Here is a 27,856-nt window from a genome sequence, read left to right on the forward strand (position 1 = left end):
ATAAAGACGTGTTTGATAAAGATAAACATAAAGGGGGGGGGTTTGCATGTGCTGGAAGGAGGCCTAGTCTAAAACTGATCGATTTCCAGTTTAATTTCCTCTCGCCCCCTTGCTTTTTACTTCAAGGAAGGGAGCATGCAGTCCCAGTAATAAGATTTTTATTAAAGTTTTTCATACTACAGTAAGATAACTGTGTGTGTGTGTGTGTGTGTGTGTGTGTGTGTGTGTGTGTGTGAAGTAGAGCCTTAGCTCTTGCTGGGGTGGCAAGCCTGTGTCTGGGCTGCATCACTTCAGACTGCATGCGTGGGCTCAGGTGATCAGATGTTTGTTCTTACAAGACGTTGCATGCATTTTTGGGGCTGGTGGGGGATTTCATTGTATGGACGATTGTTAAATCGTGGGAACCCTCACCTGCAGTCTGAAAATGTACAGCTGCTACCCAGGTTAGCTACCACAGCAAGAACTAGGCCAGAGAAATGGGTAGCAATGTGAGAATAAGAAACCCCACCACATGGGACTTCTCTGAGAGGCCTCCTGGTGGTACTGTTAAGAACAGGGGTGGCCTTAAAAATGTTCCACCACCCATCTGCTCACAAGATGGCTCAGCGGCCAGGGAGGATGGCAACTGTAGACCAGCAACACCTGTGTGGATGCTCTCAGTTTCTCCATCTCTGGTCTAGAAACTCAGGGAGGCGTTTGGTTAATTGCAAAGCAGAGATTATTGGGAGAGTCAGAGTGAGCAGGTAAGGAAATATATTTGGAGCGAGATGTAAGGGTGAAGCCTAACAGGGAGGAAGTGTTATGCCAGTCCTGAGCTGCACATTCAAATAAATAAAAGAAAACATGCAGTGGAATGGCCGAAGAATTGAAAAATCCAGAGCCAAGCTCCCAGGTCAATTTCCCCCTTGCCAGCTTTGTTGGTGCAGATTTTCTTTCCAATCCCACTATTGCCTTAGGGATACTTAAAGTCCTTAGGCACCCACCCACCCAAATGGTTTGGTCCAGATTTCCTCTGCTGATTCTGGACCGATGGCCGTTGTTATTTATTGTCAAAGGATATAAGGCAGGGATGGGGAGCTTGTGGCCTTCCAGGTGTTGTTGGACTCCAACTCCCATCAGCCCCAGTCAGCATGGCCAATGATCAGGGATGATGGGAGTTGGAGTCCAGAAAATATCTGGATAGCCACACGTGTCCCCATGCATGGCGTAAGCCTGGGAGGTTCACACATTCGTCTCTTGTCTTGCTACCCCTAAATGTCACAGAAATGGGACATTTTTGAAGCCCGACTCCTGTTGGAAGTGATCCTGAGCTGTGAAACAATAGTTCTGATGGCAAACCGAGGCCGTGGTTGCCCTGGCAAGAGGGCGTGGGAAGCAATCTTGCATGACATTCCCTCAGAGTGACTGAGAACTGTGCACACTTGTTCTCTTCAACTCCCGTTTGGTCTCAATACTTTTATTTGTTTTGAAATAATTTAGCCCGCGAAAATACAGTTCCAAGAGCGACTTGTCACTAGAGTGTTGGATCATGCCCCCTGTGTGCTTGGGCAGGTTGGGTGCAGGATCCGTCTCGTCTCATCTCTAGGGGCCCCTCTCCTCTTCTCCTTTCTGATGGGGTCAGTTTAATCTTTAACTGCCCAGCCAGTGGCTGCGCAGACTTTAGCCTCAGCCTGGCTTTGGATTGCTGCGGCAGCACAGTAAGGGAGCTATGGGTTTGATAGCGGCCCCTGACCCAGTCACCCCTGAAGTGGCTTTTATTCTTAACGTTTCCAAGCCACAATGGTGGGTGGGTTTGCACATGCGCAGCAGGGGAGACAACACATTCTCAGCTCTGCCTTGCACAGATTTGCTGCTGTTGGAATACACACTCTCTCCTCACCACCCCAGGATTTAATATTTCCCAAAAGCTCTTCTGTCAAGTTGCCTTGAGTGTTTGGTCCTCCTCTTCCTCCCTCCCTCCTTCCCTTCCCCACATGGGGCTCACATGATCACTGAGCACTACTGCTATATTTAGCCTGGACCTGTCCCAGGCTGCTCCTGCAGACTCAGAAATGTGAGCTGAGGCCTCCATCCCATCCCAGTCCTGCATGTCATAGTTCTTTCAGTGCTGCAGAGGTTGCAAAAAAAAACCCCTCCTGCCCACACCCTTTCCCGAAAGGTAGGTGCATTCAGCTTCTTCAGAGGGCTGAGTTGCAGCGGGTGTGCCGAGCCTGATATGCTGCCTGCTCCCATCCCTTCCGTGCAGAGTTGGGGCCTCTAGGAGAGAAGCTTGTGTGTTCAGGACCCCAATCTGACTCCTGTGCCTTGGGACCTGGAGTAGCAGGAAGCAGTTGATCAGTGCGCAGTTTCTCCTCTTGCAAGCCTGCGGTGATTGGAGGAGGTGAGCTTGATGGTCCTCTCCCCTGCTGCCCATCTCCCACAGGCACTGGCAGCTTCCCTTTCCAGGATCGCTGCCTGCTTGGGCAGCCTCATGCCACGGCCGGCTTGCTGCGTGCTTCTGCGGCTGCTTGCTTCAGGGGTGACTGTCAGCTTGTGAAAGTGCCGCACTGCACTCCCCACCCATAAAGTTTATTAGGCCAGATGACTCAGCACAGACAGAGGGCTGCTTCCATGTGCTCAGAACAGGCTAGACTAGTCGGTGCAGCAGCTCCTCTCTATGGTCTAGCACATGCAGGCAATGCGCAGGCTGCGGGGTTGGTGCTTAGGTGCACCTGTGGAACTTGGGGCATTCGGGGTGGAAACACCTTGACTATGGAGAGAGAGTCCCACAGGAGGTCTGGAAAGACACTTCCTCCGTAGCTCGTGATGATTTTTGCTTTGAATTTCTCCCACCCTTCAGAAATCCTTTGAATGCCTTATTTTGTACCTCCACTGGTCCAGGCTACCTTAGCTCTGACGACATGCATCACACCTCAAGGGTTTCTTGCTCCCACCCCCAATCTTGTTCCTTCTGATATCTGATTAACCTTGGCCTGGTTGTTGGAAAGACTGAGCCACAGTTGCTTTGCGGAAGGTGTGGGGAACCAGATGTTGCAGAACTACTGCTCATCTTAGCAAGCATGGCCAGTTGTCAGAAATGATGGGAGTTGTAGTTGAAGAACATTGGGGGGGGGCAAAGGTCCTCCACACTAGGGCTGGGAAATATCTGGTTTTCAGCTTCGTGATATATCACCAGCTAAACATTGTGATATACTGATACATCACAATGTCTGAAATAAGGATGGAGCTATGAAGAGGCATTGGCTAGCTTCACAATTTTTACCACATTGTGATTTTTGCTTAGCACACATGTACATACATACACACACATACATCATGATTCACAGTATATTGCCAGGTCAAAAATTATGAAACCAATATCATGGTATGGGCTTGAAAACGGTTTTTGACTGTATATCGATATATCACTCAGCCCTCCCCTATGCTGTGCTGCATTGCTTCAGTTCTGTTTGAGGAAACCACAGCAATTAAACTGCTTTTGAAGCTTCCCTTGTAGCACAGTTGTAAATCGGAATGTTTTGTTCGGTTATTATTAATCAAGTTGGTAACCCCTTGGATGTGCAGGACAGCCAGGAAGTAAACACTAGCAGTGTCTGGTAGCTATGCCATCTGGAGTCTAGGTTCCTCCCAACCCAGATTGCCTGGATTGCACACAGCTGTAAGGGTGCTCAATGCCTAAGGAAGTGTGGGAAACATGACAAGAATCCCTGTCCCTGTTTTATTTCCCCCCTTCTCTTCTCCATGGGCTTTGTCTTACCACAATCGTTAAAGGCTGTCCTCCCATCATTTTGCCCAAGCTCTGGTCAAGGCATAGTCCAGTTTCATGGTTGTCTCCCCTGCCAAAGGCACTCTGTCCATCATTACACCTTAGCATCACATTTATCTTTGGGCTTTCTGTCTGCTCAGCCCCAGAGGTCAACTAGGCGAAGCTTTTCCATTGCTTTCCTCACTTTGCATCAGCAGGTGAGATGTTTGGGAGAGCAACCTTGGAAATCTCTTGATAGTTCCTCTCAAGGCTTTGCTGCAAATGTCCATTGGGATTGGGTGGCCCACAGTTGAAATATCTCATTCTGCCAGGAAGATGTCTGTCTGGCAGATTTTGGGCGGCCAGAAAGAAAGTACATCTTCATATGGTGCTTAATAACTTACGGATTTTTTTGCCATAAGCTGTAGGAGGTGAATCTGTCTGAAGTTGGCTATATGGTGCACCCTTTAGTAGTTCTGCTATTTGTTTGCTCCGGTTTTTCATGTTTTCTACGTATTGATGTTTTAAAATGTGTCTTGGTGAGTTTTTATGGCAACTTTTCTCCTTTTGAGTTTGCTCTAGGGCAGGAATGGCGAACCCAGTGCCTCCCAGATGTTCAGAGCCAGCAGGGCCAGAGGCTGGGGATGATCGGAAGTGTAGTTCAAGAGCACCAGCAGAGGCCACAGGTTCCACATCCCTTCTGTGGAACCTGTAATTCACAACACGATTGCTTCTCCACTCATTTCTAGAACTCCTTGCCCTCCCCTAGACTCTCTTAAGTTTTGTCTCCCAGAGTCTTGGATTCAAAATAGTCTGCCCAATGGAGAGACTAGGTGGGTGCCATGCATGCTGGGCAGAAGATAAGGCCACGAAGTTTGGGAAGGTGGCTGGGGGAGGAGATGCCTAGAGCCAGTCCCTGCTTCTGTACAGTCTTCCTATCTCTCTTGTTTGCTGCTTACAGAGAGAGTTGGTTTGGAAGGAAGTTTGGAGAAGAGCTGAGGAGGTGGCCCAGGGAATTCTGGGGACATGCAGTTCTAGACCACAGCCATACTTTCATTCCTCCCCTCCTTGCTCCATGCAACCAGGCAAACAAGGCCACAGATTTAGCTAGTTACAGCAGTAGCTCTTCAGCATGCCTTAATTTAGGATGGGGCAGCCTCAAAGCAAGGGGTTGCCCCAGGTGGGGAAGTGGGGTGGCTAAGGGACGCTCAGGATCATGGAGAAAGAATGCTGAGGTGTCGCTTGCTGAACAAGTTGCTCCGGTTTTGACATTCCTGACCAGGTCTAGAGGCGAACGTGCCACCCTTGAGCCTCCTGCCTCTTTTGGGAGTTCCTCCTGGGATATTCATTCTCTCTCTTCTTGTTCGTACGTGTGTGGAGGGGGAGCTGAGCAGTGACTTGCCCCAGTGCTATTCGGGGGATTATTTCCCCCACTGAAAAAGGTGCTTGGCAACATCGCCTGATGGCTCTGCCCTGCGGTTCATTCCTTTAAGCTTGTGAGATGAGCTCAGGAACTACACCTGCAGATGCATGATTTGCCCCTTGGAATTCTGGGACAGCAGTTCCTTAACTTTCCTCCTTTTCTCCCCTCTCCAGCTGGTGCATATTACCCTGCCCAGAGTGTGCAGCAGTTCCCTGCTGCTCAGGTCATCATGAATCAGCAGCCACCGATCCCGCCAAAGCGAGAACGCAAGACGGTAAGATGGGAGCTGGGGGGTGGCCGCTGGGCATGAGTTAAAAGTTTATGTTGTACAGAGACTGCATTTTGTTGGGTGGTTGATGCCTCTCATATCGCCCTCCCTCTAATTCTACCTAGTCTTGGGTTTAAGGCTGTTGAAAGAGAATCCCAGGCATTGTGGTTCTCCTGGAACCTAGGAATTTGATGCTGGCATCTTAAGTGCAAATTATAGACTTAGCCCATGTCTCTGTGTTTATGTTCCAAGGGAAGTGGCTCAGAGTAAAGGTGAGCGCAAGTCTATGTGCCAGGCACTGGGATCTTGGATAGGTTTATTTAGAAGTAAGTTCCATTAAGGTCTATGAGACTTGGGCTCAAGTTGGGGCTCAGGGGCTTGTGGCCTTCAGCTTCAAGTTAAGAGAGTTGAGCAGCTTCTGCAAAATTGATATGTTACCGCAGTTAAACAGAAAACACACACAGCCTGTAGTATTACTGAGTAGGGCTGGGCGATACCTGGTTTTCAATATTGTGATATATTACCAGCTAAACATCATGATATACTGACATATCACAATGTCTGAAATAAGGATGGAGCTATGTAGAGGCATTGGCTGGCTTCGTGGTTTTCCCCACATGGTGATTTTTGCATGGTGCATGCACACACACATATCGTGATTCCCAATATATTGCCAAGTGAAGAATTCTGATACTGATATCATGATACGGACTTCAAACCGGTTTGGGACAATATATCGATATATTGCCCAGCCTGATTACTGAGATTATGAGGGCCAGTTGGATCTTCTAAAAGGAGAATGCTGGAGTTCAGGTGCCAGAAAAGAACTGTAGCTCAGTAGAATAGCATGTGGTTACAGCATCCTGGCAAATCCAGCTGAAAAGATTTCAGCTAGCAGGTTTTCACCTGAGATTTGGAGAGCCACTGCCAATCAGGATAAAAAGGTAAAGGGACCCCTGACCATTAGGTCCAGTCGTGAACGACTCTGGGGTTGTGGCGCTCATCTCGCTTTATTGGCCAAGGGAGCTGGCGTACAGCTTCCGGGTCATGTGGCCACCATGACTAAGCCGCTTCTGGCGAACCAGAGCAGCGCACAGAAACGCCATTTACCTTCCCACTGGAGTGGTACCTATTTATCTACTTGCACTTTGACGTGCTTTCTAACTGCTAGGTTGGCTGGAGCAGGGACCGAGCAACAGGAGCTCACCCCGTCGTGGGGATTTGAACTGCCGACCTTCTGATCGGCAAGTCCTAGGCACCCAAAGTGCCACCCGCGTTCCAATCAGGATAGGTGATGCCTATTTATATGGCTCAGTAAACTGACAGGGTCTGTGGCAGCATTTGATATGAGCCTATCAGGAAGCCATTCCCTCTGCCAAGAAAATCCTTCTTCTAGAAGGGTGCGGTAGTTGGCACCTTGGCTGTTTAAGTGGTAAGGACATCTACTTGGAGCCATTTTATGGTTTCCTCTATTCTCTAGGTTTAGCCCTGGCACTGGCAAGAGGTTTCCTGTCTCAGCCAGGGAACAAATTTAATTCCTGGTTGACTTTCTCTTGGTAACTGTCTCCCTCCCTAGGTAGAGTCATGGCTGGCATTTTGAAATCTATTATGTTTTAGAAGTCTATCTAACCGTCCACACACACCCATTGCTGGGTTTTTGTGCAGTTATCTGAAGTTGCCTTCGTGCGGAGAGCTCGCTTTGCCTGTCCCCTGCCGCTGAATTACTTGCAAAACTCATGGCGCCATAGGAAATACACAGCTACACTCCCAGTTGGGTACAAAAGACCTTCAGAATCTCCGTGAAGCCAGATGGAAAAGTGTAGCTGCTCACCTTTCCTCAATGGATTTTGTGTGTGTGGATTTGGCAGGGCAGGGGAGCAGGGCCCACCTCTGCATGCTCTTGCGTAATTTCCAGCCGAGGGGCATGTGGCAATCTGGGTCAGAGTTCAGCAGGGATCAGGAGTCCGGAATGCAGCTCGGCACAACGTTGAGAAATGGCAGGGGAGAGCAGGCTGGAGCTGTGCACAGGCTGAGGCTACAGCTAGGTGTGGCTGCACGCACCCTGGGCTGGTTATCCTCCATTACTTGTGTGGTATGTTTCTACATGGTCCATTTCCACCCTGTGCCAGTTAATGTCTCTGAAGAAGAATCGGGTGAGAAGAGCAAATGCATTGATTTCCTTTTCAAAAGGAAGATCCTGGCTTAATAGTAGCTTTTGCAAGCGTCTCGCCCCTTCTCCCCTTCTCCCTCTCTGGATATCTTCTTTATGCCAAGCCAAGGTGATTGGGACGAGGGGCGGGGCCTTCTCTGTAGTGACGCTCTCAGCACAGAACTCAGTCTCTAGACCAACCTCGCAGGTAAATCCTTACTTTCTCTGTTTAGGAGGATGTCAAAGGGGATTTTCTTCTGGCAGGTGTGTTGGGACGTGGCATGGCCGTTTCTCTTTCTCTTTTTCCTTTTAATCGAAAACGTTTGAGCTTACCGTAGTCCTGCCCATCTAATGCTATTGCTTTAGGTAGTTTGGTGACTATATGATGATGCACTTTCATCATGTTTTTGAAGTTTGGTTTATTTCAAGCTGCCTCTCTGGAGCCATAATAGCAGGGTGAAAATTGCAGCAGCTATAAATAAAAAGATGCATTGCTGACGGGGGCTGTCAGCCATGCAGGGGCCACATCCGTGTCACTAGTACACCCACCTGGTTCCCTCTAGATGTTTTGTACTACAATTCCCATCAGCTCCAAACAGCATGGCTGTGTGATGCTGAGGCTGATGGGAATTGTAGTGTCAAAACATATAGAGGGCACCAGGTAGGCGAAGGCAGCACTAGCATTAATACTTGATATTTTATTATGTTTTTATATGTGTTGGGCAACCCAGCCAGATGGGCGGGTTATAAATATTAATAAAAATTATTATAGCAGCATATGGATGGGATTGGAGCTTGCTTATTCTTGGAGGACATCTTGCCTTCCTTCTCCATCACACATTGCACAGAACATAACAGGTAGACCTAGAGGCACAGACGGTGTGCATGTAACTACGTGTGGCTCGTCCTGTTTCAGAAGATGCATTCCATGTTCCTGGGGGGAGAGAAAGATGTCCTGTCGGAGCCGCACAGATCATAGACCCATTTGGGCTTTTCCTCCTGTAAAAGTTTTGGGGGAAGTGTTGTGCAAAATGCAGGGATCTTCTGAAAGTGTTCCACCCACCACCCCCGTATTTTGCTAGTCATTGTAACTGTCTTGTGAATCCTAGTCAGGCAGGGTGTCCAACAAGCACCTGAGCTGTTTATAGCCACTAAGGAGGGGTTGTTAGAGCAGAGAGTTATGCTAGACACTTAAAATAGTAGCATTTGCGTGCAATGAGTTACGCCCGTGTAGGCGACTGGTTGTCGCGGCCTGTGTGCCTTGTGTTGACTGAGTCGGCTTTTCTTCCATCAGCTGATGATGGTTGTGTTTATGGGGATGTGAATGCGAACTTCACTTCTGAGGCTGCATGATGTAGGCATGAAGCCCCTTTTTACGGGCTTTGGCAGCCGTTTTGCATTCATCAGTGAAGGTGGCAAAAGGGTGGGTCCCTCTCTCCCCATGTCATCCCTGCCTTCCAGTGTATACATATGTGTAGAGTCAAAGACCATCTTAGTTGGCTGCTGAGAAGCATTTACAAGCAGTGTTTTGTATAAATCTCCTCTAGAACATGGATGTGGGAGCCTGAGACCTTCAAGAAGCAGCTGGACCACAATTTGTACCATTCCTGATGTTTGGGAGGGTCATTGCTTAGTTGAGAGGGTCATAAAGTAACTGAGACCATACCCTCCAACATTTCTCTGATGAAAATCAGGACATCCTAAGGAAAAGCAGGACATTCTGGGATCAAATCAGAAACTGGGACGGCTTCTGTAAATCTGGAAGTGTCCCTGGAAAATAGGGACACTAGGAGGGTCTGTGAGACCTGCCAGTCAGATAATGGTGGTGCAAGAGCAGAGCCAGTAACAAAATGGAGGCAGAGGTTGGCATAGCCAGCTGGCAATTGGAAACGTAATTTTCTACTGATCTTCTCCTCTGATAGATCCTGCCATTCCCACCCCAACAGTTGTGGGGTAGCATACAAATGCCACTTAACAAATAACAAGCAAAATAACAAATAACAAGCAATTTTTATTTTTTTGAGTAAGCAGATTTGATTGGTGTGAGCTTGGTGTAGCATCCATGTGCCTGGCATAGGTCACTGTGACTCTGTTGCAATGTTTCTCAAACTTTGATCCCCAGCTGTTGTTGGACTACAGCTCCCACAATCCCTAAGCACTGGTCCTGCTAACTAGGAATTATGGAAGTTGTAGAAACACTGCTCGCATTCAAGCCGTCCAACTTTGTGGCCATTGCTGCCTCCTGCAGCAGTGAATTCCGAAGGTTAACTATGCGTTGCAGGGAAAAGTACTTTATTTCATCTTGTCACAAATCTTCCAATGTTCAGATTCATTTGATGCCCCCAAGTTCTAGTATTTTATGCCCTTACCTTGCTCAGCTTTTCCCTAAACCAAAAACAAACAAACAGAAACAACAACAACAAAAAAACCCCCACAAACCAAAACCCAAATGTTGTAAGCTTTCCTCATAGGGGCGTATGTTTGGTTGCCCTTTCCCAAACCTTTCCCAGCTCACCTTTTTGAAGCAAGGTGACGAGAACTGTACACAATATTCAAAGTGGCTGTGCTGTAGGTTAGTAGAACGACATTATAATATCAGCAGATTTATTTTCCTTTCCTTTGTTTATGATCCCTGTCATTGCATTTTTCACAACTAACCACCACAAACCAAGTGTCTCTTTGTTGGTCAGTTGCTGCCAGTTCAGACGCTGCATATATATGTGAATTTTAGATATTTTGCCCCGAAATACCTCCTGTCGCCTCCCACCTCACCTCAGCTGACCCCTTATAAATGCTGGGTGCATTACTGTTAGGGTCTCTTTACGGACCGAGTCTGGGTTGCAGCCATCTGCTGAAGGAGCAGGAGAAAAACCGGCCCATTTAATCTTTCGTCAGCTCCTCTGCGAGCATTGAAAGGGTGTCTGAAGTGCCTCATTCATGTTGAGTCATCTGGAGTGCCATGCCCTGGTGTGAATTTGGCACATTGATGCTGCAGCCAAGAGTGTGCGCTCATTCAGAATCCAACTTGATTGTGTGTGTTTTTTTAATTACTGTTTTATGTGTTAACTTCCTGGAGCTCTCTGTTGTTGCAAGTTGGGAAAATATCGCCATGGCACAGACTACAGGGGAAACGGGATCCTGTGTTGTCCAGGGCAAATGGACAGTCTGTCCTTAGTAGGCCAGAGTCCCTCCCCTGTACTTCCGGATGTTCCGTTCTACCAGAGGGAGATAATTCACTGCACGTAACTGCTTGCTTTGTGGGGAACTGTGCATTACTCTTGTGGCAAGGTGCCATTATCATTTGCAAGGCATCATCAATGCTGCTGCCGAACTCTACACAGTGAATTAAACAAGCTGGTCCCTGCCCTAAAAAGACCGCAATTTAATTTCCAGGAGTGGAGCAGAAACAAGCAGGAAAGGTGAAGGCAGCGTTAGAAACTCAAATGTATAAGCTAATTGCCGAATGGCACTGTAAACCTGGGTTATGGAATGTCTAGGAGCTATTTTCCCCCGATGGAATTTTTTATTATTCATTTCATTTATATAATGCTTTATATTTTAAAGGGGAATAAATCTCAAAGTGGTTTCAGCTCACTAAAGCATCAAATAAAACCAGAATAAAACAAATTGGAAGTTTTAGGGATAATATTTCAGATCCTTTTCTAAGGGACATTTTGCTTTCCCCATATTTATTCACCTACTTAATTGGATATCACTGCCCCATGGCAGAAAAACTATAGGAAGCCAGTGTGATGTCTTCCTAGGACCTGTGAGAAATCAAATCCCCACTCAGGAAGCTCACTAGTTGACTTAGGGCCAGTCACAGCCTTCTAACCTACCTCACAGGGTTGTTGCAGGGATTAACTGAGGAAGGAGGAGAACCATGTGGGATATAAAGGCAATGAATAAGCCCTTCTGCTTGCCTGCTTAAGAAAGCTGGAGGGGCCAGCCAGATGGATGATGTCACAGTCACCAATCTGGCATCCAAAGATCTCCATGTGGTTGCGACTGAACCGGTGCCAGTTGCAAAATGCGCCTGGCTAATGTCTAACACTGGGTAAAGGCTAACAGGAAAAAATGCCAGCTGCTGTAGGTGCATCAAGGCAGGCTTCGTTTTGGTTGGAGACCTCACAGGAGGGGAAGGTTTTGGAAATTGGGGGGGGGGGGAGAGATGGTACTACAACTGTGTGCAGCAATGTCCCCATTTTGGCCTAAAGTTGCATCCTTTTGTACATGTAGTTAGAAATAACAGTTGGTGCACTCTGGCTCCCTCACAGAAAAGTTCTTTTTATTTTTCTGCATGGGAGCTATTTATTTCCCACCCCTCTTCCCTGAGCCTTAACAGACCTTCGGTTCATAAGAAGTCTAAGTGACCGTCTTCCTAGTGCACTGAACCATTAGTAAACCAAACTCTGTGGTTTCCATTGTCGTCACTGTCATCTGTCTGTTTTGAAAGACAATGAAGTATGCCTTCGGGAGTGAAGTCAAGCCATTGCATTAGCCTCTCTAAAGTGACCTCACTGGGGTTCAGACTGTGGGCAGTGTGTATGGAGGTCCTGGGCTGCCCAGGTGACAAACCCCCCCCGTTGGCCTCGCTGATGTGGCCCAAAGGAAAGCAGAGCAATATGTTTGGCACCAGCTTGGTTGCAGGAAGGAGGCACAACCCAACTGTGTAGGGTTTATTCCATAGCTTTTTCTTCTCCTGAAGATACCCTGCAAGGCAGCAGAGGTTTAAGACCAGTTTTCCTTCTCCTAGAGGGGCTACCTTCCCAGTTGGATGAGTTCTTGTCTACTTTATCTGGTAGTGGTTGCTCAGCCTTGCTTTCTGAGGTGCAAAGGGCAGAACTTGTGAGGCTTGTGCATGTAGAACAGAGGTGGTTAAGCCCTGGGCCTCCAGGTGCTGGAATCTCAACTCCCATTAGCCCCCCTCACCATGGCCAGTAGTCAGGGATGTTGGGAGCTGGAGTCAAACAACATCTGGAGGACTGAAGGCCCCCCCCCCGATTTGAAGCATTTTCTCTAGCTGTGGACTATGGCACATTTTGAACAGCTTCAGCACAGACTGAGCCTATGGGCTTGTGGTGCTGCTGCGAATATACTCATAGCCACAAGAGGGAAGTATATGGCTGCAACCCAAGAGTATTACGTAGCTACTGCATCTAAGGGCAGAGCTAGCCAATGAGTGTGCACCTTTCTCAGAGCATTGTGACATGACTCAGGTCACGTCAGAATGCATGGACTGTCCTATTGGGAAAGGGGTGTGGAGGGTGGGGGGCGCTGTCCCATTGGGAAGAGGGCAGAGGGGGAAGGGCCCATGTCTTGTTCTCCCCCAGTGCTTCGTTTTGCTGCTCTGGGTTGCCTCTGCCTTGGCTGCAAGCTCTGGAAGAAGGGCTGGTGCCCAAGCCTTGCCCTTGCTCTCTCAGCTGCTGTGTCCAGAGCTGCCAAACAGAGCTTGCTTATGACCTCATCGGCTGCTGCTAAGGACCTGTCTTCCCTTTGCTCCCTCCAGCAGCCACCCACCCTGGGCGCTCAGGGCCAGGAGGAGGAGCCGGCTTCCTCCTGGCCTCAGCCCTGTGGTCGGGAGGTCGGAAGGGATATGCGCCAATCTTTGAACGGCATGGCAGCTGGCTTTAGCGAAGTTGCCCCCCTGACATGGGTGGTCTGAGGTCCTTGCCACGCACGAGTTTTTGCAGGGTGACTTTAGGCCTCCGCGTAGACCTCTGGAAGCTGGACTGACCCTTTTCTGGCTCTCTGCCTTTGAGGTTCCCTGCACCTGTGAGGTTTTGGATGGGCCAGGGATCTATAAGGTGTGAAGCTGGCTACAAACTCTGAGATTAGACAAATAGGTGGAGGTTTACATCCGAGTGTCATTTAACAATGCTTAATGGATGTTCAGCGGCAACGTATCTCTTGAGTATCAGGTGCTGGGGTCAAAGAAAATGAGAAATTAAAGCTGGGAGCTTTAAACCTAAGTTATGGGCACAACGACGGAATGTCTAGATGCACTTTTTTATAACAAGAATACAAGGCTGAAAATGAATGAACTGTAGCTAAAATATTATGTTCATTTTCACACCCCTAATATTCTTAAGAGGGTCTCCTCACCAGTCTTCAGAGAGTAGCTGGAAGTGGGGAGGCAGAAAAAGGTCCCTGTTCCTTCCACTCTGCAGTTTTAATATGAAATCTTAGGCCCAGAGCTTAGAAACTGCCCCTGTTAATGAAATTCCCTGTTGCGAAATGCTGCCAGAGTAATGGGCGTTTCGAACACTGACAACAGGAGATGGTCATCAGCTGCTTAGGAGCTTCCGCTGGCCAGTCTTGGTAGCAGAATTTGATGGAGCTCTGTCTGATCTTGCAAGGCAGGAGGCTGCTGCCTTCATGTCCTGCATGTGAGCTGGCTGGCCCTGTTGGAAACAGGAAATAGAACGAGGTAGACGAGGTTTTTTTTGATCCAGCACAGGACAGTTATTTTACGTTGTTAACCTAGTTGTGTGCATTGCTTGGGTATGCTGGGCCAGACCATGCACTCGACTCCAAAATGAATTGTAGATGTGCTCCTGGGGTTATCTTGAGGGTGGGGAACCAGGCAGTCATTAGTGCCTAAGGAAAGTGACAGTGGAATGCCCTCTCTCCAACAGCAGAACATATACAGTTTTTATACTTACAGTGCTAACAGTAAGTGCCTCTTTTCTTCCTGTCTGGCAGATCCGAATACGAGATCCAAATCAAGGCGGCAAGGATATCACAGAGGAAATAATGTCTGGCGCTAGAACTTCCTCTACCCCCACTCCTCCACAGGTAATGTTGATCTGCTTCTTTAGCTTTATTCCTCTTCATCTGCCCTTGTACCCTGGGAAGGCACGCTCCCCCTTTCTGAAGAAGCAACAAATCTGGGGCCAGTTCACGCAGCCAATTTCCTCTGCAGGTGAGCAGTTCTGGCCCCCTCCTCAGAGTGAAGTTTGTGCAGGAAGAGGATGTGAACACGTCCACACACAGCCTTTGCGATTCCTGTGATTGTGGTGACTGGGGGAATTGCTGCAGGCACAGAAAGCAGCTACCGGCCATTCCCAGTACATGCTGGTTCATGCCAGTATTTCCACACACAAAATGAAGTTTATATGCCGTTTGATTGTAAGGAGAACTTCAAGCATACTACCAAACGATCTAAAGCTAATTTTGAATCTCATACATAACCAGTCTCTTTCGTGAATGCAACCACAGTGCCTTGGAAATCTTTTCTGGAGGAGGGATGGGAATAATTTTGTCTCCTGGAATTGCAGAAATGAATACCACAAGCTATATTTGTAGAGGTGTTGGGTCTTGCGTTAGAGGTTCTCTCTGCGTTGACTGGGTTGCATTGCGTGAAGAAAACGTGACATATCTGAACTCAGTTTTTTAAGACTCCTTTCCTTAGAAGAAACCAAGGTCATGGCACAGTGATAATGGCACAAGCCATTTATTTATTTCCATCTCTTTATATATATCGGTCTTTCATCTATTTGATGAAATGTTGAAATCTATGTATCAGTTCTGAGCTGATATTTGAGAAAGATATAATTGGGAAGGGGAAATGGAAACTTTAATAATTCAACCCCTCGGTTTTGCGGGAAAGGCTTTGCAGATAACACTTTACACTGGAACCGAAACTTAAGCTAAAATATAGTCAGTTGAAGCAAACTTGGGCAGGTAATCCTATAATAAAAGTGTTCTACTTTTTGTTGTCCCTCCCCTCTCTTACAGGCTGGAAGTGGTCCAGAACCACAAGCCAACGGAGAGACATCACATGTAGCAGTTATTGTCCGGCCAGGTATGAAATCCAATTCAGGGTTTGGTTTGGCTAAATCAGACAAAGGGAATGCTGAGGTTTCTCTTTCTGTGTGTGTCTCTCTGTCCCACTAATGTGAGGTGGACAGAATGAGTGGTCATGGGGGGGGGGGGGTTCAGTTTGCTTTCAGCCCAGATAAAACAACCTGAGGTCCAGCCTCATTTAACGTGGCTCCCAGCACCACCTGAAGCTGCCTTGCTCCATCAGAATGCCTTCCTGTTTTGTTTCCTTCTGATTTCTGCCTTTTAAATATGCTTTACGCTGTGTGTGACTTTATAATAAGGCAAAGGGGAGCTATTTCATCTGTTAGTTTTGCTTGTTCATTTTTTACTCTTTTCCTGATTTGGATGGCTTGGAGGGTAGGTAAAGTTTGTCTGAGAGCAAAATTAGTCACCTGCCATTTATGCCTTGCCTTATCTATAGCACACTAAAGTCAGAAAGCAATTATTTTCACTTGCTTTTCCAGAACAGTAGCTGTATTGGTCTTAAAAAAAATAATCTTCCTGCATAATTGTTTTGAGAGTAACCCCATCAAACCCAGCAGAGTATATGTCTGAGCTGACCTGTATAGGATTAGGAATTTTCATCTGAGGTGGCTGTAATGAAATTTTGAAGCGGGGCAGATTTGTCAGCCGCATTGAGCTACATTTATTATGCAGCATAGCCTGATGCATGAAAAGTGCTTCCTTAGCCTATATCCTACAGGTGGCTAAATTCAGCTTTTTCTTTGGGTATATAATTTTGATGCCATGCTGGACTGAATTACAGAAGTCAAAAGTGGATTCACAGCAGATGTAGATATCTCCATAGGTAATGAGTTCATTGCAAAAATGAGTAAATCAGTCACTGAGCAAGTTCAATATTGAAGCCAGTACTGTACAGCCATACCTCTGCTCCCGGACACCTTGGGAGTCAAACTTTCCGGCTCCTGAACGTTCTTTTGGAGGCTCAATGTCTGACGGGGCTTCCGATTGGCTGTAGGAATTTCCTGCAGCCAATCAGAAGCCGCACTTTGGAAGTCGACTGTTTCGGAAGTCGAATGGACTTCCGGAACGGATTCTGTTAGACTTCTGAGGTACAACTGTACTCTGTTCCTAAGAGTCCTTTACACTTTCGAGCCTGTCACTGAATTAGTTCATTCAGAATTTTGCCTTACTTAGCAGAAAACCCTTCTGGTTTGGAATTGTGCAGGCTGTTCCTTCGGATGAAGATACCCATATTAGAGCTACAAATTAAGATTAATAACAACAGCAACAATAACAATAATATTCAGGGACTTAAGCTCACTGTCCACCTTTTAGCAGAACTGAAAGCTTTAATTGTCCTTAATCAGTAGGTCAAGCAATTAATCATTGTGGGTTGATTTATCTTTGAGGCTGGAATTTCATGATACAGTTCTTTGTGTGTTGGGGCTGAAGCAACCAATGTGGTGGCCAACAGATGTCGTTGGACTACAACTCCCATCCCGCCCAGCCAGGCATGGTCAGTGTTCAGGAATGATGGGATTCGCAGTCCAGCAGTTACACATTGGCTAAACCTGTGATAGAGGGTTATCGTATATCAGCACTGGTGAAGTTGTGGCCTTTCATGTGTTGCGAGACTCCCAGCCACTGCCATCCCTGGCCATGCTGCCTGGGGCTGAGGAGCGTTGTAGTCCGAAAACATCTATAGGGTTGGAGAGTTCCCATCCCTCACTTAGCACCTTCCATCAAGATCTCAAAAAATAGCTCACAGTTTTGCCCGGTAATGGCCTCAGATGCTAAATATCCTCTGTTCTGGGCACTGGGAGGCAGAATCTTCCAACAGAAGAGTAGATGGGTTTGAGTATGAGATTTGATTCTTAGGACCAGGTACATCATGCTGTTTTAGGAGGCCAGAGGTTGCTTTTGCTTTTGTTTCTTTCTTGATTTCCATATTTCAAACCAAGTCATCAGTAGAACTCCACCCCCTGCCCCAAAATACCTTCCTAAATATGCAGCTGTTGTGCAATCCAATTATCTTGCCATTTTCAGTGTGCTTCCTTCCAGTTGTAAATTGTGACTAAGCCGGGCTTTTTTACAGCTTCACATACAAGACCTTTATTAATTATGCACATTTATTACCTGTAAAACGTCCCAGGGCAGGTTGCATAACAAATGCAGTATATAGATCAGTGATTCTCAAACTTGGGTCCCCAGCTGTTGTTGGACTACAGTGGTACCTTGGGTTAAGAACTTAATTTATTCTGGAGGTCCGTTCTTAACCTGAAACTGTTCTTAACCTGAGGTAGCACTTTAGCTAATGGGGCCTCCCGTTGCTGCCATGCTGCCACCGCATGATTTCTGTTCTCATCCTGAAGCAAAGTTCTTAACCCAAGGTACTATTTCTGGGTTAGCGGAGTCTGTAACCTGAAACGTCTGTAAACCGAGGAACCACTGTATAGTATTTGTAGTTGTGTTTGCAGAGCATAAGATCTCAGATGAACCCACCACAGGAAAGATGCATCCTGGTTGCTCAGGGGGGAAAGTAGGGGGAAACTACAGGGGGTTTTAGGACTAGAAAATAAATGAAAGTCAGGATAAGTGCACTAAAGCGAAGGGGAAAACAACCACTCTTTAGGGCATTTGGGATTCTTGTCACCTGGTGTCCATATAACTCACTTAATGATAACAGCTGTGATTTTACTCATTGGCTAAAAACATTGACAGGTGGAAACAGCCAGGTTGGCTCATTTCACACAGATCACCTAGAAAGGTACCTAGAGTTGACTTCATGGCTTTCTTACTTTCTAGGAGGGCTAGAGAAGTACTTTTTTGAAAAATGAAGGCGTAGCATCCGGGGGCCCTGCCTGGGTGGACCAGTGAAGGCCTTCATGGGTGCCAAGTTTGAGACCCCCGGCCTGAATAGATTCGTATATAGGGCCCTGGTTCAACCACAGTCCTATGGTGTGTGGAACGCTTAAAAAAAAAAAAATCTTCCTTTCTTCAGAATTGGTTATTTGCCTCTTTGTTTAAAGAGCAACTTTACAGGTCCAGAAAAGTTGCTGTGAGCAGATAAAAGTTCCCCCTGGGAAGTTTTTCTCCTTATGTGTGACCAGCCACGTGGTTATTTACAGGCCCGTCTTGTGGTTTCTGTTGCCCTCCCATCTTCTACAACCAGGTGTTAGAAACATTCCTTTCCCCATTCACCTAAGCGCTAAATGCTGCCTTCTCTTCCTCTTGTTTCTGCATGCAGACGATCGTCCCAAGGCTGGCCCAGTAGTAACTAAACCTGTTTCCTCGGAGGCGAGCAAATCGGCTTCCCCGTCTCCCCCTCCGCCCCTCATAGCAGAGGCCGAGTCCGTGCTGCCAGTCGTGCCGCTGGTGCGCCCAGGGAGCCCCATTGCAGTGGACACTACAGAGGAGCCGCCCGAGGTCCCCGCCGATATATTTGAACCCGTTAGCGCCACCACTACAGTGCCAGGGGGCCCCGTGCTCCCCCAGGAAGCCCCCGTCTTGGACACAGAGTCACAGGAGGAGGCTGCTGCTAGCCCGATTTTGGAGCCTCCCCCCCAGCCGGTTCCTGCAGAAATGCCGGTGGCCGAAGAGACGGTGCCGGCGGAGACAGTGACTGTCCAGCAGGAGACCCCTCAGCCAGAGGAACCGCTTCCTGCGGCTCCGCCAGGGGCTCCCCCGACCCCACCACCTTCCCTGGAGGAGGTATCTGAGGGGGCTGTGGAGTCTAACGGGGTGCTGGAGGAGGAGACGCCGGAGCCCGTGCCCGAGGCTGCCACATGCCAGCCAGATTCCGCTGTGGAGTCCCCCATCGCTCAGCCGGAGGAGCTGGCAGCGATGTCCCATGGTCTGGATACTCCAGGGAAGCCGGCAGCCGAAGAATCCGAGGATCAGCCCGAGTCGGACATGAGCCCCATCTCCGAGCCCGAGGAGGTGAAAGCCGAGGAGCCCCTGGCCCCACTGGCCACACCTCCTGCCGAAGAGGAGGAGGAGGAGCCGGAGGAGGAGGAGGAGGAGGAAGAAGAGGAGGAATGTGAGGAGCCGGCCGAGACCGCAGAGCAGAGCGCCCAGCCAGCAGCTGCGCCCTTGGAGGCCGCAGAGGTGGCCACACAAGGTGAGTGCGGTATTTCAGAGGGAGCCCAGTGGGAAAATGCAAGCAAATCTCCATCTGTGAGATGGGGAGGTCAGTGGTGTGCAGCAAGCCTTGACTGCTTGTTTGTAGCTCTTCAGTGCAGCTTTCTTCTTTTAGGAATCAGCTTTGGTTTTTCCCAGAGAGAGAGGGCCGTGTTTAGTAGCCAGCTCTCTGTAGCTCTTTCTCTCCAGAAATTTATTTAGAGTCAGTCAGTCTGTGGCCCTAGGTAGTAAAAAAAAATATGCCTGGTTGGTGGATTATGGATTTTTGTCTCCATTTAGATGATAGTGAAATGGGAAGAAAAAACCCTAGGCTCCCGATAACTAGGTGTGAGCTTGCTCTGTGTTCCCTGTTGAACCATGTGTCCTTTGGGAAAAGACCCACGTTCCTTTCAGGAGCCTTCAAAGGGCACCAGCAATCAGTTCCAGAATGCCATTCTCTGGTTAGGTTCATTGCATTGGTGGGAAAACAGCAAAGGCTGTTGGGTTGTAGTTTCAGTACATTTAAAGGACCTGGAGTCTCCTGGAGCATTTTCTCCTCTGCTTCTTTGGAGTCTTCTGCCTTTGATGATGCCTTGGTTTGTCCCAGCCGTATTATTCTAGGATTCTTTCCTACCAACAGCATAGTATGTCTGCATGTGGCAAAGAAGCCAGGACATTTACCTGGCAGGTAACAGCAAACGTGTTTTGTCACAAGCATTAACATCCCACAGCAAATCACTTAATTTGCTTCGTAAGATTAATTGGAACTTGTTCTGTGTTAACCTCCTCCCGCCGCCACCTTGGAGCAGGGGTGACTGTCACTCTGTGGCAGGGGCTGCTCTCCTGTGAGTCCCTGGCTAGTGTGGCTCATCCTCCCCAACCCTCTTTGCAACTCTCTAGTGGCTGTATCGGTGCCAAAGAAGAAGCGGAAGATGAAGGACCTAAACAAGAAGGAGGCTGTTGGAGACCTGCTGGATGCATTCAAGGTGGGTGGCCCCCACGGTCTAGTCAGGAGCTGAGAAACATAGCCTGATCCATTACCCAGACTCAACTAGCTGGGTACCACTTCTTCCCATCACTGACTATATGCCGCAGGTTTAAAATAGTTTGACGATTCTTCCCCCTGCAGTCCCATGGAATCCTGGGGAACTGTTAACTCCGCAAGCAGCAGCATCAGTCTTGCACAGATAATACTTAAATATGTGGCTTGTGAACTATGGCTTGGGGCAGGTGGCGTTGTGGAATCATAGAATTGTAGTGTTGGAAGGGACCCCTGAAGATTGTTAGTCCAGTCCCCTGCAATGCAGGAATCTTGCCCACAGGTGGGCTCAAACCTGCTTAGCACTCTGACCCACTGTACCAAGTAATAAGGAGTGAAGGGTGGATTCTGCAACATGACCATGAATTGCGCAGATTGGCATAGCCTTAAGATTTCAGCACCCTGAAAACCGCTTGTTCAAAAGGCTGCTAAGGAGGGCTTAAGACCCTGCTGGTCAGTACCCAGTGGAATCTCCAAATCCTGGCAGTGGGTGCAGAGCAGAGTGATCAGGGAGAAGAGGTTTAAGTTGAACTGATTTATTCCCCCCTACCCCATCCCCCCAAAAAGAAGAGAAAAGAAAGCACAGCAGTATTAAACCCATTGTGCAAATCCCCAAAAAGTCAATACAAAATGACATCATTTAAAAACAACTAAAAAGTGGTTTCTCCCAAAGGAAATCCATCAACATTCCACATGGAATAGGCTGTGCTCATATTGGTTGATCACTTCAACATGCATGTTTGCTGCAACCTAATATAGTAATTTGAAGAAATCTATACAAGACTGGAAATGTGTTTCCACTTCCCCCATTGTTATTTAAATATCCCTTTTGGGTTGTTACTTAAATCTCTCTTTGTTCTCCTTTTCTTGCTTAATCACCGTAATTGTAATTTTGTCACAACAACTACCTCCTTAGCTGTGATAAACTATTATGGCACCACAAATAAGCCATTGACAGTAAAATGATTCCTTCACTGGGGCTCAAAAGAGTTTGCTCAGATTGAAATAGAACAGAACAATAATTGATTGTCGACTAACCAGTCCAGCATGAAAATGTAGTATAACACTTCAGCTACCTTTTACAGACTAGACTAGTGGTAGTTAACTGTGCCCTCCCCAAAGCATTTTTTTCTGGTTTTCCCCTTCCCCAAAGAACCTCCCAGGTGGTATCCTTGGTAAATGTTTTCTGCTCAGAGCTGCAGCTTTTGCTTTTTTCTTGAGATCTTCTCTGCTTGCCCTCTTAGCCCAGTGAGGGTGGCTCAGAGATAGAGAACAAGCCTCCCGTGCCAGCCCCAGAGCCCGAGGAGCCTGCCCCCGTTCGCTCCCAGGAGGAGCCCGAGGAGACGTGGGAAGAGAAAGAGGATAAGCTAGACCCTGAGAAGGTCAAGCAGGCTGACCAGAAGTACAGCTACACAGCAGGTGAGGCTCGTGCCAAATGGCTTTCTCTTTTCTCCCCCCACCCCTGGCTGCTACCTATTGGAGCCTTCTGTGATGATCTCGTTTTTGAGCCATCGTGTCTGGGCCACTGACACACTGTGATGGAGCTGAGCATCTGAGCAGGCTTGTGACCCCGTGAACTGCTGGCTTGTCTTGGGCTGTTGGGGAAAGGCTTTGCAGGAATTCCCCTCCACCGGGTGTCCAGTCACTTCAGGATTAAGCAATAGTTGCTCTCAGCAAGGGCCGGATCACTCATTCCCCTTTTGTGCTAAGTCACTGTGTTTACAGAAGCCTCTCTCTGACTGTAATAGTTGCAGCAGCAGGCACAGGCATTCGTGGCTACGCAGCCCCCTGCTAACTCACAGCAAGCCGCTCCCCTGCAGAGCAGCCCCCAGCTTTTCCTTGCTGAAGAGATCATGCAAATAACTGGGTGGTTTGTTCCTTTTGCTTTGTACTAGAATGGGACGAACGGAGATGCAGATCACCAGCACACAGAAATAGCTGCAGCTCTTACACTGACTTGCTTGTTTTCTCTGGCAAGGAAGAGCTGGGTCTGCTTGGAAACTGAAGTGCAGTGCCTTTGAACTAGCTCTTTGCTAATTATGTAGGGTGAGATGTGAGCCAGAAGACCTTGGAAGGCATGTGCTGACTCTTGGAACCAGAAGCAAGCATGGGCACAGAGAGCACCCCCCTCCTCCTTTTGCATGCAAATATTGCAGTACCTCTAAGAGCTTAATCTTAAAACAACAGCAGTTCTGCAAAGTTACTGAATGGGAGGAAAATGTCATTGCTCCATTAACAACAGTAATGTCTCATATGTTAAAAGAGCAACTGGGTCACTGCAACAAAGGAGATGCAAGGCAGTCCCAAGTTAGAGATCTGGCAGTCAGCATTTAGATAACCGGGGGGGGGGGGGGGCGTGTTAGAAGATTGGGAACTCTGGGTAAGGAGACAGTGAAAGATGCAAGAAAATTTGAGTAGGAGCATTTGCCAGGCACCGTGGTGGGAGGCACAATTTTGCATGCCATAGCAAGTGTCTGGGCTTCTGAAGCCCTCCATAGTTCAGCTCAGTTCTGGCGTATGCCCCCCCCCCCCCCCGTTGAAGAGGAGGGCTGAGAACTGCTCCTTCCGAGCTCCAAGCTTACAGCAGGGGAAGTGGAGCCAGGAATTGTCTCTGGCCTCACTGTAAAGTTCATTGTGACGTAGGAGCAAGACCCAAGTCCTTGTGGAAGGGGTGATCTTGGCAACAACGCATTTTGGGTTGGCCAAGATTTATAAGCCCCACTCGATTCTTGCGGATGCACCATCACCCTTTGAAAATGCAGGTGCTTCTTGCCCTACTGTTGCTGGGAATTCTTGACCACCTGTTGTGAGTGTGATTTCAATTTGGTGCTTTCCACCTTCCTTTCCTTAACAGAGCAGTGGAAGCCATTGAACCCAGAAGAGAAGAAGAGATACGACCGGGAGTTCCTGTTGGGTTTCCAGTTCATCTTTGCCAGCATGCAGAAGCCCGAGGGTTTGCCCCATATCAGCGATGTGGTCTTGGAAAAGGTCAGTCCTCCATTTCCATCTGGGGTCACCAGATGTCCCGCAGATGCTTCCTTTTGCTTTTCTTTGCATGGTGTGCCCAGAGAAGAAGAAGAAGAGTTTGGGTTTGATGTCCCGCCTTTCACTCCCCTTCAGGAGTCTCAAAGCGGCTAACATTCTCCTTTCCCTTCCCTCCCCCCCCCCCCAACAAACACTCTGTGAGGTGAGTGGGGCTGAGAGACTTCAAAGAAGTGTGACTGGCCCAAGGTCACCCAGCAGCTGCATGTGGAGGAGCGGGGAAGCGAACCCGGTTCCCCAGATTACGAGACTACCGCTCTTAACCACTACACCACACTGGCCCTCTCTGGACAACTGCACAACATGATCAGTCCAACGAAGTTGATGTCAAAGTTGATGCGGGTGGTGCTGTGGTCTAAACCACTGAGCCTCTTGGGCTTGCCAATCAGAAGGTTGGCAGTTCGAATCTGTACCACGGGGTGAGCTCCTGTTGCTCTGTCTCAGCTCCTGCCAACCTATACACCTTTAGGCACCAGGCAAAAATGTTCCTTTTTAATCAGGCCTTTGCTTAACCGATCAACATCTTACACCCTTTAAAAGGTGGCTCTTTGGGGGGGGGGCGTATTGGATTATTTTTAATTTTTATTTTATATATTGTGATTTTTATATTATATATCTCTGGGTATAGGGCAGTATAGAAATTCAATGAATGAATGAATGAATGAATCTCATTGGCATCAGCTCATGTTAGGCCAAGACTTGTGGTGATTTCTGAAAAGCAGAGTTTTAGGCATGTTCGGAGGCAAAACTTTGAAGATTTTAGCTGCACAACCTTAAGACTTTCAGAACCTGTCTTATCTTTTGTGTGTTTTTCTCCCTGCCCCTTGACTTAACAGGCAAATAAGATGCCCTTGCGACCTTTGGACCCCGTGCGCCTGAGCACCATGAATTGTGGACCAGATTTCACACCCTCCTTTGCCAACCTGGGCCGCCCAACGCCACCTAACCGTGGACCGGTATGTACCATCACACGGTGTCTTGTCTTCTGGCATGTATCCCCTGCCAGCTTTGTCTGCATGATGAACTCCAAGTTAGTGCCATCGTGTCTGGGCCACTGATGCTCTGTGATGGAACTGAGTATCTGAGCAGGCAGGCACACCTTCTGCTTGCTCCCCCATCTGTTGGAGCCAAGCATACTGGGAGGCAGGCTAGCATCACGCTGGCAGCGCCACCTCTACGCCAGTGCTTCTTTGTGCTGGGGGGCAGGTTGAGTGGCATCTGAAAAGTGCTGGCATCACTTCTCCCCCTTTGCCTCCACAGCCTGCAGGGCCAGGGCAGCGCCGATCCCAGCAAAGCCTGAGGAAGGAGCCTCGGAAGATTATTGCTGTAGCGTCCCTGAACGAAGATGTCAAGCTCAACAAGGCTGAGAAGGCCTGGAAGCCCAGCAGCAAGCGGGCAAGTGAGCCAGAGGATCCTGAAAATTTAAAAACCCAGGTAAGGACTTGCATGACCTCATCTGTACCCTCACACTTTCCTGATTGGTGAGTCTCTTACTAGCTGCTTATAGATTCACATGCTCTCTCACTTCTCGTATGTAAAGTTCCCCTTTTTCCTTCCGTGGTTTGCTCAAACCCTAGCTTAGTGTGGCCACCCACCATCTGATCAGAGCTGAAGTCAATTACTTGAAGCCCTGATTTGCATGCACCAATTTTTAACCAACGTTTTAAACCTCAGCTTTAAACAATTGTAGTTAGCTATAACTATAATTGGTCCCAATGCTGATGTACAGTGGAACCTTGGTTGTCGAACATAATCCATTCCGGAAGACCGTTGGACTTCCGAAACGTTTGGCAGCTGAGGCTCAAAGGGCTATTTCGCCGTTTGGGTCCTGAAATGTTCGGTTTCCAAGACACTCGAAAACCGAGGTTCCACTGTACCACTAAATGAGGGTAACAGCAGGCTGTATAAAGGGCTCGTGTCTCCGTAATTTATGTGGTTGAGACTGTGAATTTTACATCTGAAATAGACCACCAGGGTACAAAGAGGTGGGGAAATAACCTCTTGCTTTTCCCCCAAGTGCTTTACATTTTGCATTTTATTTCTGAAGGGTACCCCCCCACAAAAGTGATGGAAAAACAGCTGGGTGGTGGTGGATGTCATTCAGTAACTTGCATTTTAGCTCACCAACAACTTCATCTGGATACTGGTATTTCCTGCTCCAGTCTCTGTGCTTGCCTCAGAGGAAAATGCGAGTGCTTGCTTTGCTCCCTGGAGGGAAGAAAGCCATGCCCTCCGTGGTTTTCTTCCAGGCTCCTTTCCCTGAACCTCTGGGACAGGGTTCATTCCTGCTGGAGTTCCAGCCTCCTTTACTTCCTTTGGGGTGTGAACTCTTCCTTTGAGGTGGCAGAGATTTCAAAAGCTCCCCCCCCCAAAAAAAAAGACACTGAAAAGAAATTGGGAGGCATTTCCAATGCATTTTATTTTTCTGTGGAACATAGTCCATTTCTTAAGTTCATTAAGGAACAATGAATAGATGGCAATTTCAAATACGGTCTTTAGGCAAGTGTGGCAGTTTGAAAGGGTTTAGCTTTGCTTACTAAATACAAGTAAAACAAACATGCTAAATTGGCACACTATAGAGAAGTGGTTGTGAACGCACCTAGGGAGCAGTGGGATTACACAGGGGGTAGCAGTAATAGAAATCGGGGATGCTGGAGGCGTAAACGACTCTCGGACTCCGAAAAGCTGGTATCAACAGGAACAAGTTAATCAGTCTTGTTGCAAATAGTTCCAGTTGGATTTTGAATACATGTGCAAGTAATTGTTACTGTTTGGAATGTTATGTGTCAGTATCTTCCTTAGTGGGTTGTGTAGATCGCTATTCTGAATAATGCCTTTTATAGGGTAGGGGGCACTGGGGATGTGTTTATGGCACCCAGGGGGTGGTGGCCCAAAATTTTTATGGACCCACTGCTCTAGAGCAGGGTTTCTGAAACTTGGGCCTTGGGCTATTTTTTGGACTACAACGCCCATCATCCCTAGCTAGCACCACCAGTGGTTAGGGATGATGGGAATTGTAGTCCAAAAGCAGCTGGAGACCCCAAGCTTAGGAAACCCTGCTCTAGAGCATCGGGGGGAAATCTTAAAGAAAACCCCAATTCAGAATTATTGGAAAACCCATGTGGCTGCTCCCGAGATTAAAACATAGAAGATAAAGGAAAACGATATGGTGGCCAAGATTCAGAAGGGGTGCATGTGTTTTCCTGCCCTCAGCACTTGCGGGGAGACTCATGGGGAAAGGAAAGATGGTTGCCACCTTCCAGCCCCTGTGGATTTGCTTTCCTCTTGGCTTGCGATGGGCTCGTGTGTGCTCTCCTTCGCTTGCCGAGTTCATTCCAGCAAACTCAGCCCTGGGCAGAGCAGAGCAGCCAGGAGCTGTTTGCCCTCCCTACCAGCTTGCTGGGCTGGCAGGTTTCTGAGCTCCCACGTCCACACCTGCAGAAGGAAGGAACGGGTGGAGCAGGACAGGTGTCTCTGTGTGTGTTTATGCCAAGCTTACCTTGCTGACGGCGCCTGGGTGTTTCCTCCCCACAGGAGCTGTTCCGGCGTGTGCGCAGCATTCTGAACAAGCTGACGCCGCAGATGTTCCAGCAGCTGATGAAGCAAGTCACCGAGCTGTCCATTGACACCGAGGAGCGCCTCAAGGGCGTCATCGACCTCATCTTCGAGAAGGCCATCTCTGAGCCAAACTTCTCTGTTGCCTATGCCAACATGTGCCGTTGCCTTATGGGGGTGAGTGCTTCCACCTCTCTCTGGGCTGCAGAGGGCCTCGTTTTCCTGCTCGGGATGGGAAGAGGCATGGAAATGCTGTTCGTTCAGGACCACGGCTTGGCTATCAAGCCTGTATCCTCACCGTCCTTAAAGGACCTTTGGAGAGAGGTTGGCAGTGTGGCCGAAAAGCACCAGGCTAGAGGACACTGTCAGGCAGATCTTGCATCCAATCTCCAAGAATGGTTGCCTGCGGTTGGGGGGGGGGGCAGTCAGATCTCCGGTTACGAATCGGATGGGCCCCACAGGAGTTTGCTGGTTTAGAGCGCGTGAGCTCATCCCTAACTGCTGCAGACACATGAATTTACAGGTTGCATGCAAATATGAAACAGAGCTGTAGCATTAGAAAGCTGGGATAGCTCTGTTTCTTACTACGTTTCCCATGGAAAGAAATTGTAGCCAAAGTAGCACACCTTGATTTTATATATGTACAAGATAGGGTCAGAAATTGGCCCAAGGGGTCGCTTGCAAATAGTGGTTGCATAGCTTACCATTTGAGCAGTACTTTATCT

At 48.2% G+C, this 27,856-nt stretch overlaps 1 protein-coding gene across 36 annotated transcripts in view; it reads left to right on the plus strand.

Moving 5' to 3' along the window:
• The window catches only part of EIF4G1 (eukaryotic translation initiation factor 4 gamma 1), a 75,760-nt gene that overhangs the window by 33,715 nt on the left and 14,189 nt on the right, over positions 1-27,856 (plus strand). For 35 of the 36 annotated variants that reach the window (XM_083612651.1, XM_083612644.1, XM_083612648.1 and 32 more), the window contains 10 exons: positions 5,342-5,442; positions 14,291-14,383; positions 15,326-15,392; positions 18,624-19,496; positions 20,396-20,481; positions 21,779-21,953; positions 23,389-23,522; positions 24,413-24,532; positions 24,837-25,010; positions 27,111-27,308. In XM_083612651.1, the coding sequence (XP_083468777.1) occupies positions 5,342-5,442; positions 14,291-14,383; positions 15,326-15,392; positions 18,624-19,496; positions 20,396-20,481; positions 21,779-21,953; positions 23,389-23,522; positions 24,413-24,532; positions 24,837-25,010; positions 27,111-27,308 (2,021 nt within the window). Of the gene's footprint in view, positions 1-5,341; positions 5,443-12,892; positions 13,393-14,290; positions 14,384-15,325; positions 15,393-18,623; positions 19,497-20,395; positions 20,482-21,778; positions 21,954-23,388; positions 23,523-24,412; positions 24,533-24,836; positions 25,011-27,110; positions 27,309-27,856 lie in introns of those variants that run through there. The other variant, XM_083612673.1, reaches the window with a different exon arrangement.

This window comes from Podarcis filfolensis, assembly GCF_964270895.1.
Source record: "Podarcis filfolensis genome assembly, chromosome: 5".
NCBI classification, from domain to species: Eukaryota; Metazoa; Chordata; class Lepidosauria; order Squamata; family Lacertidae; genus Podarcis; species Podarcis filfolensis.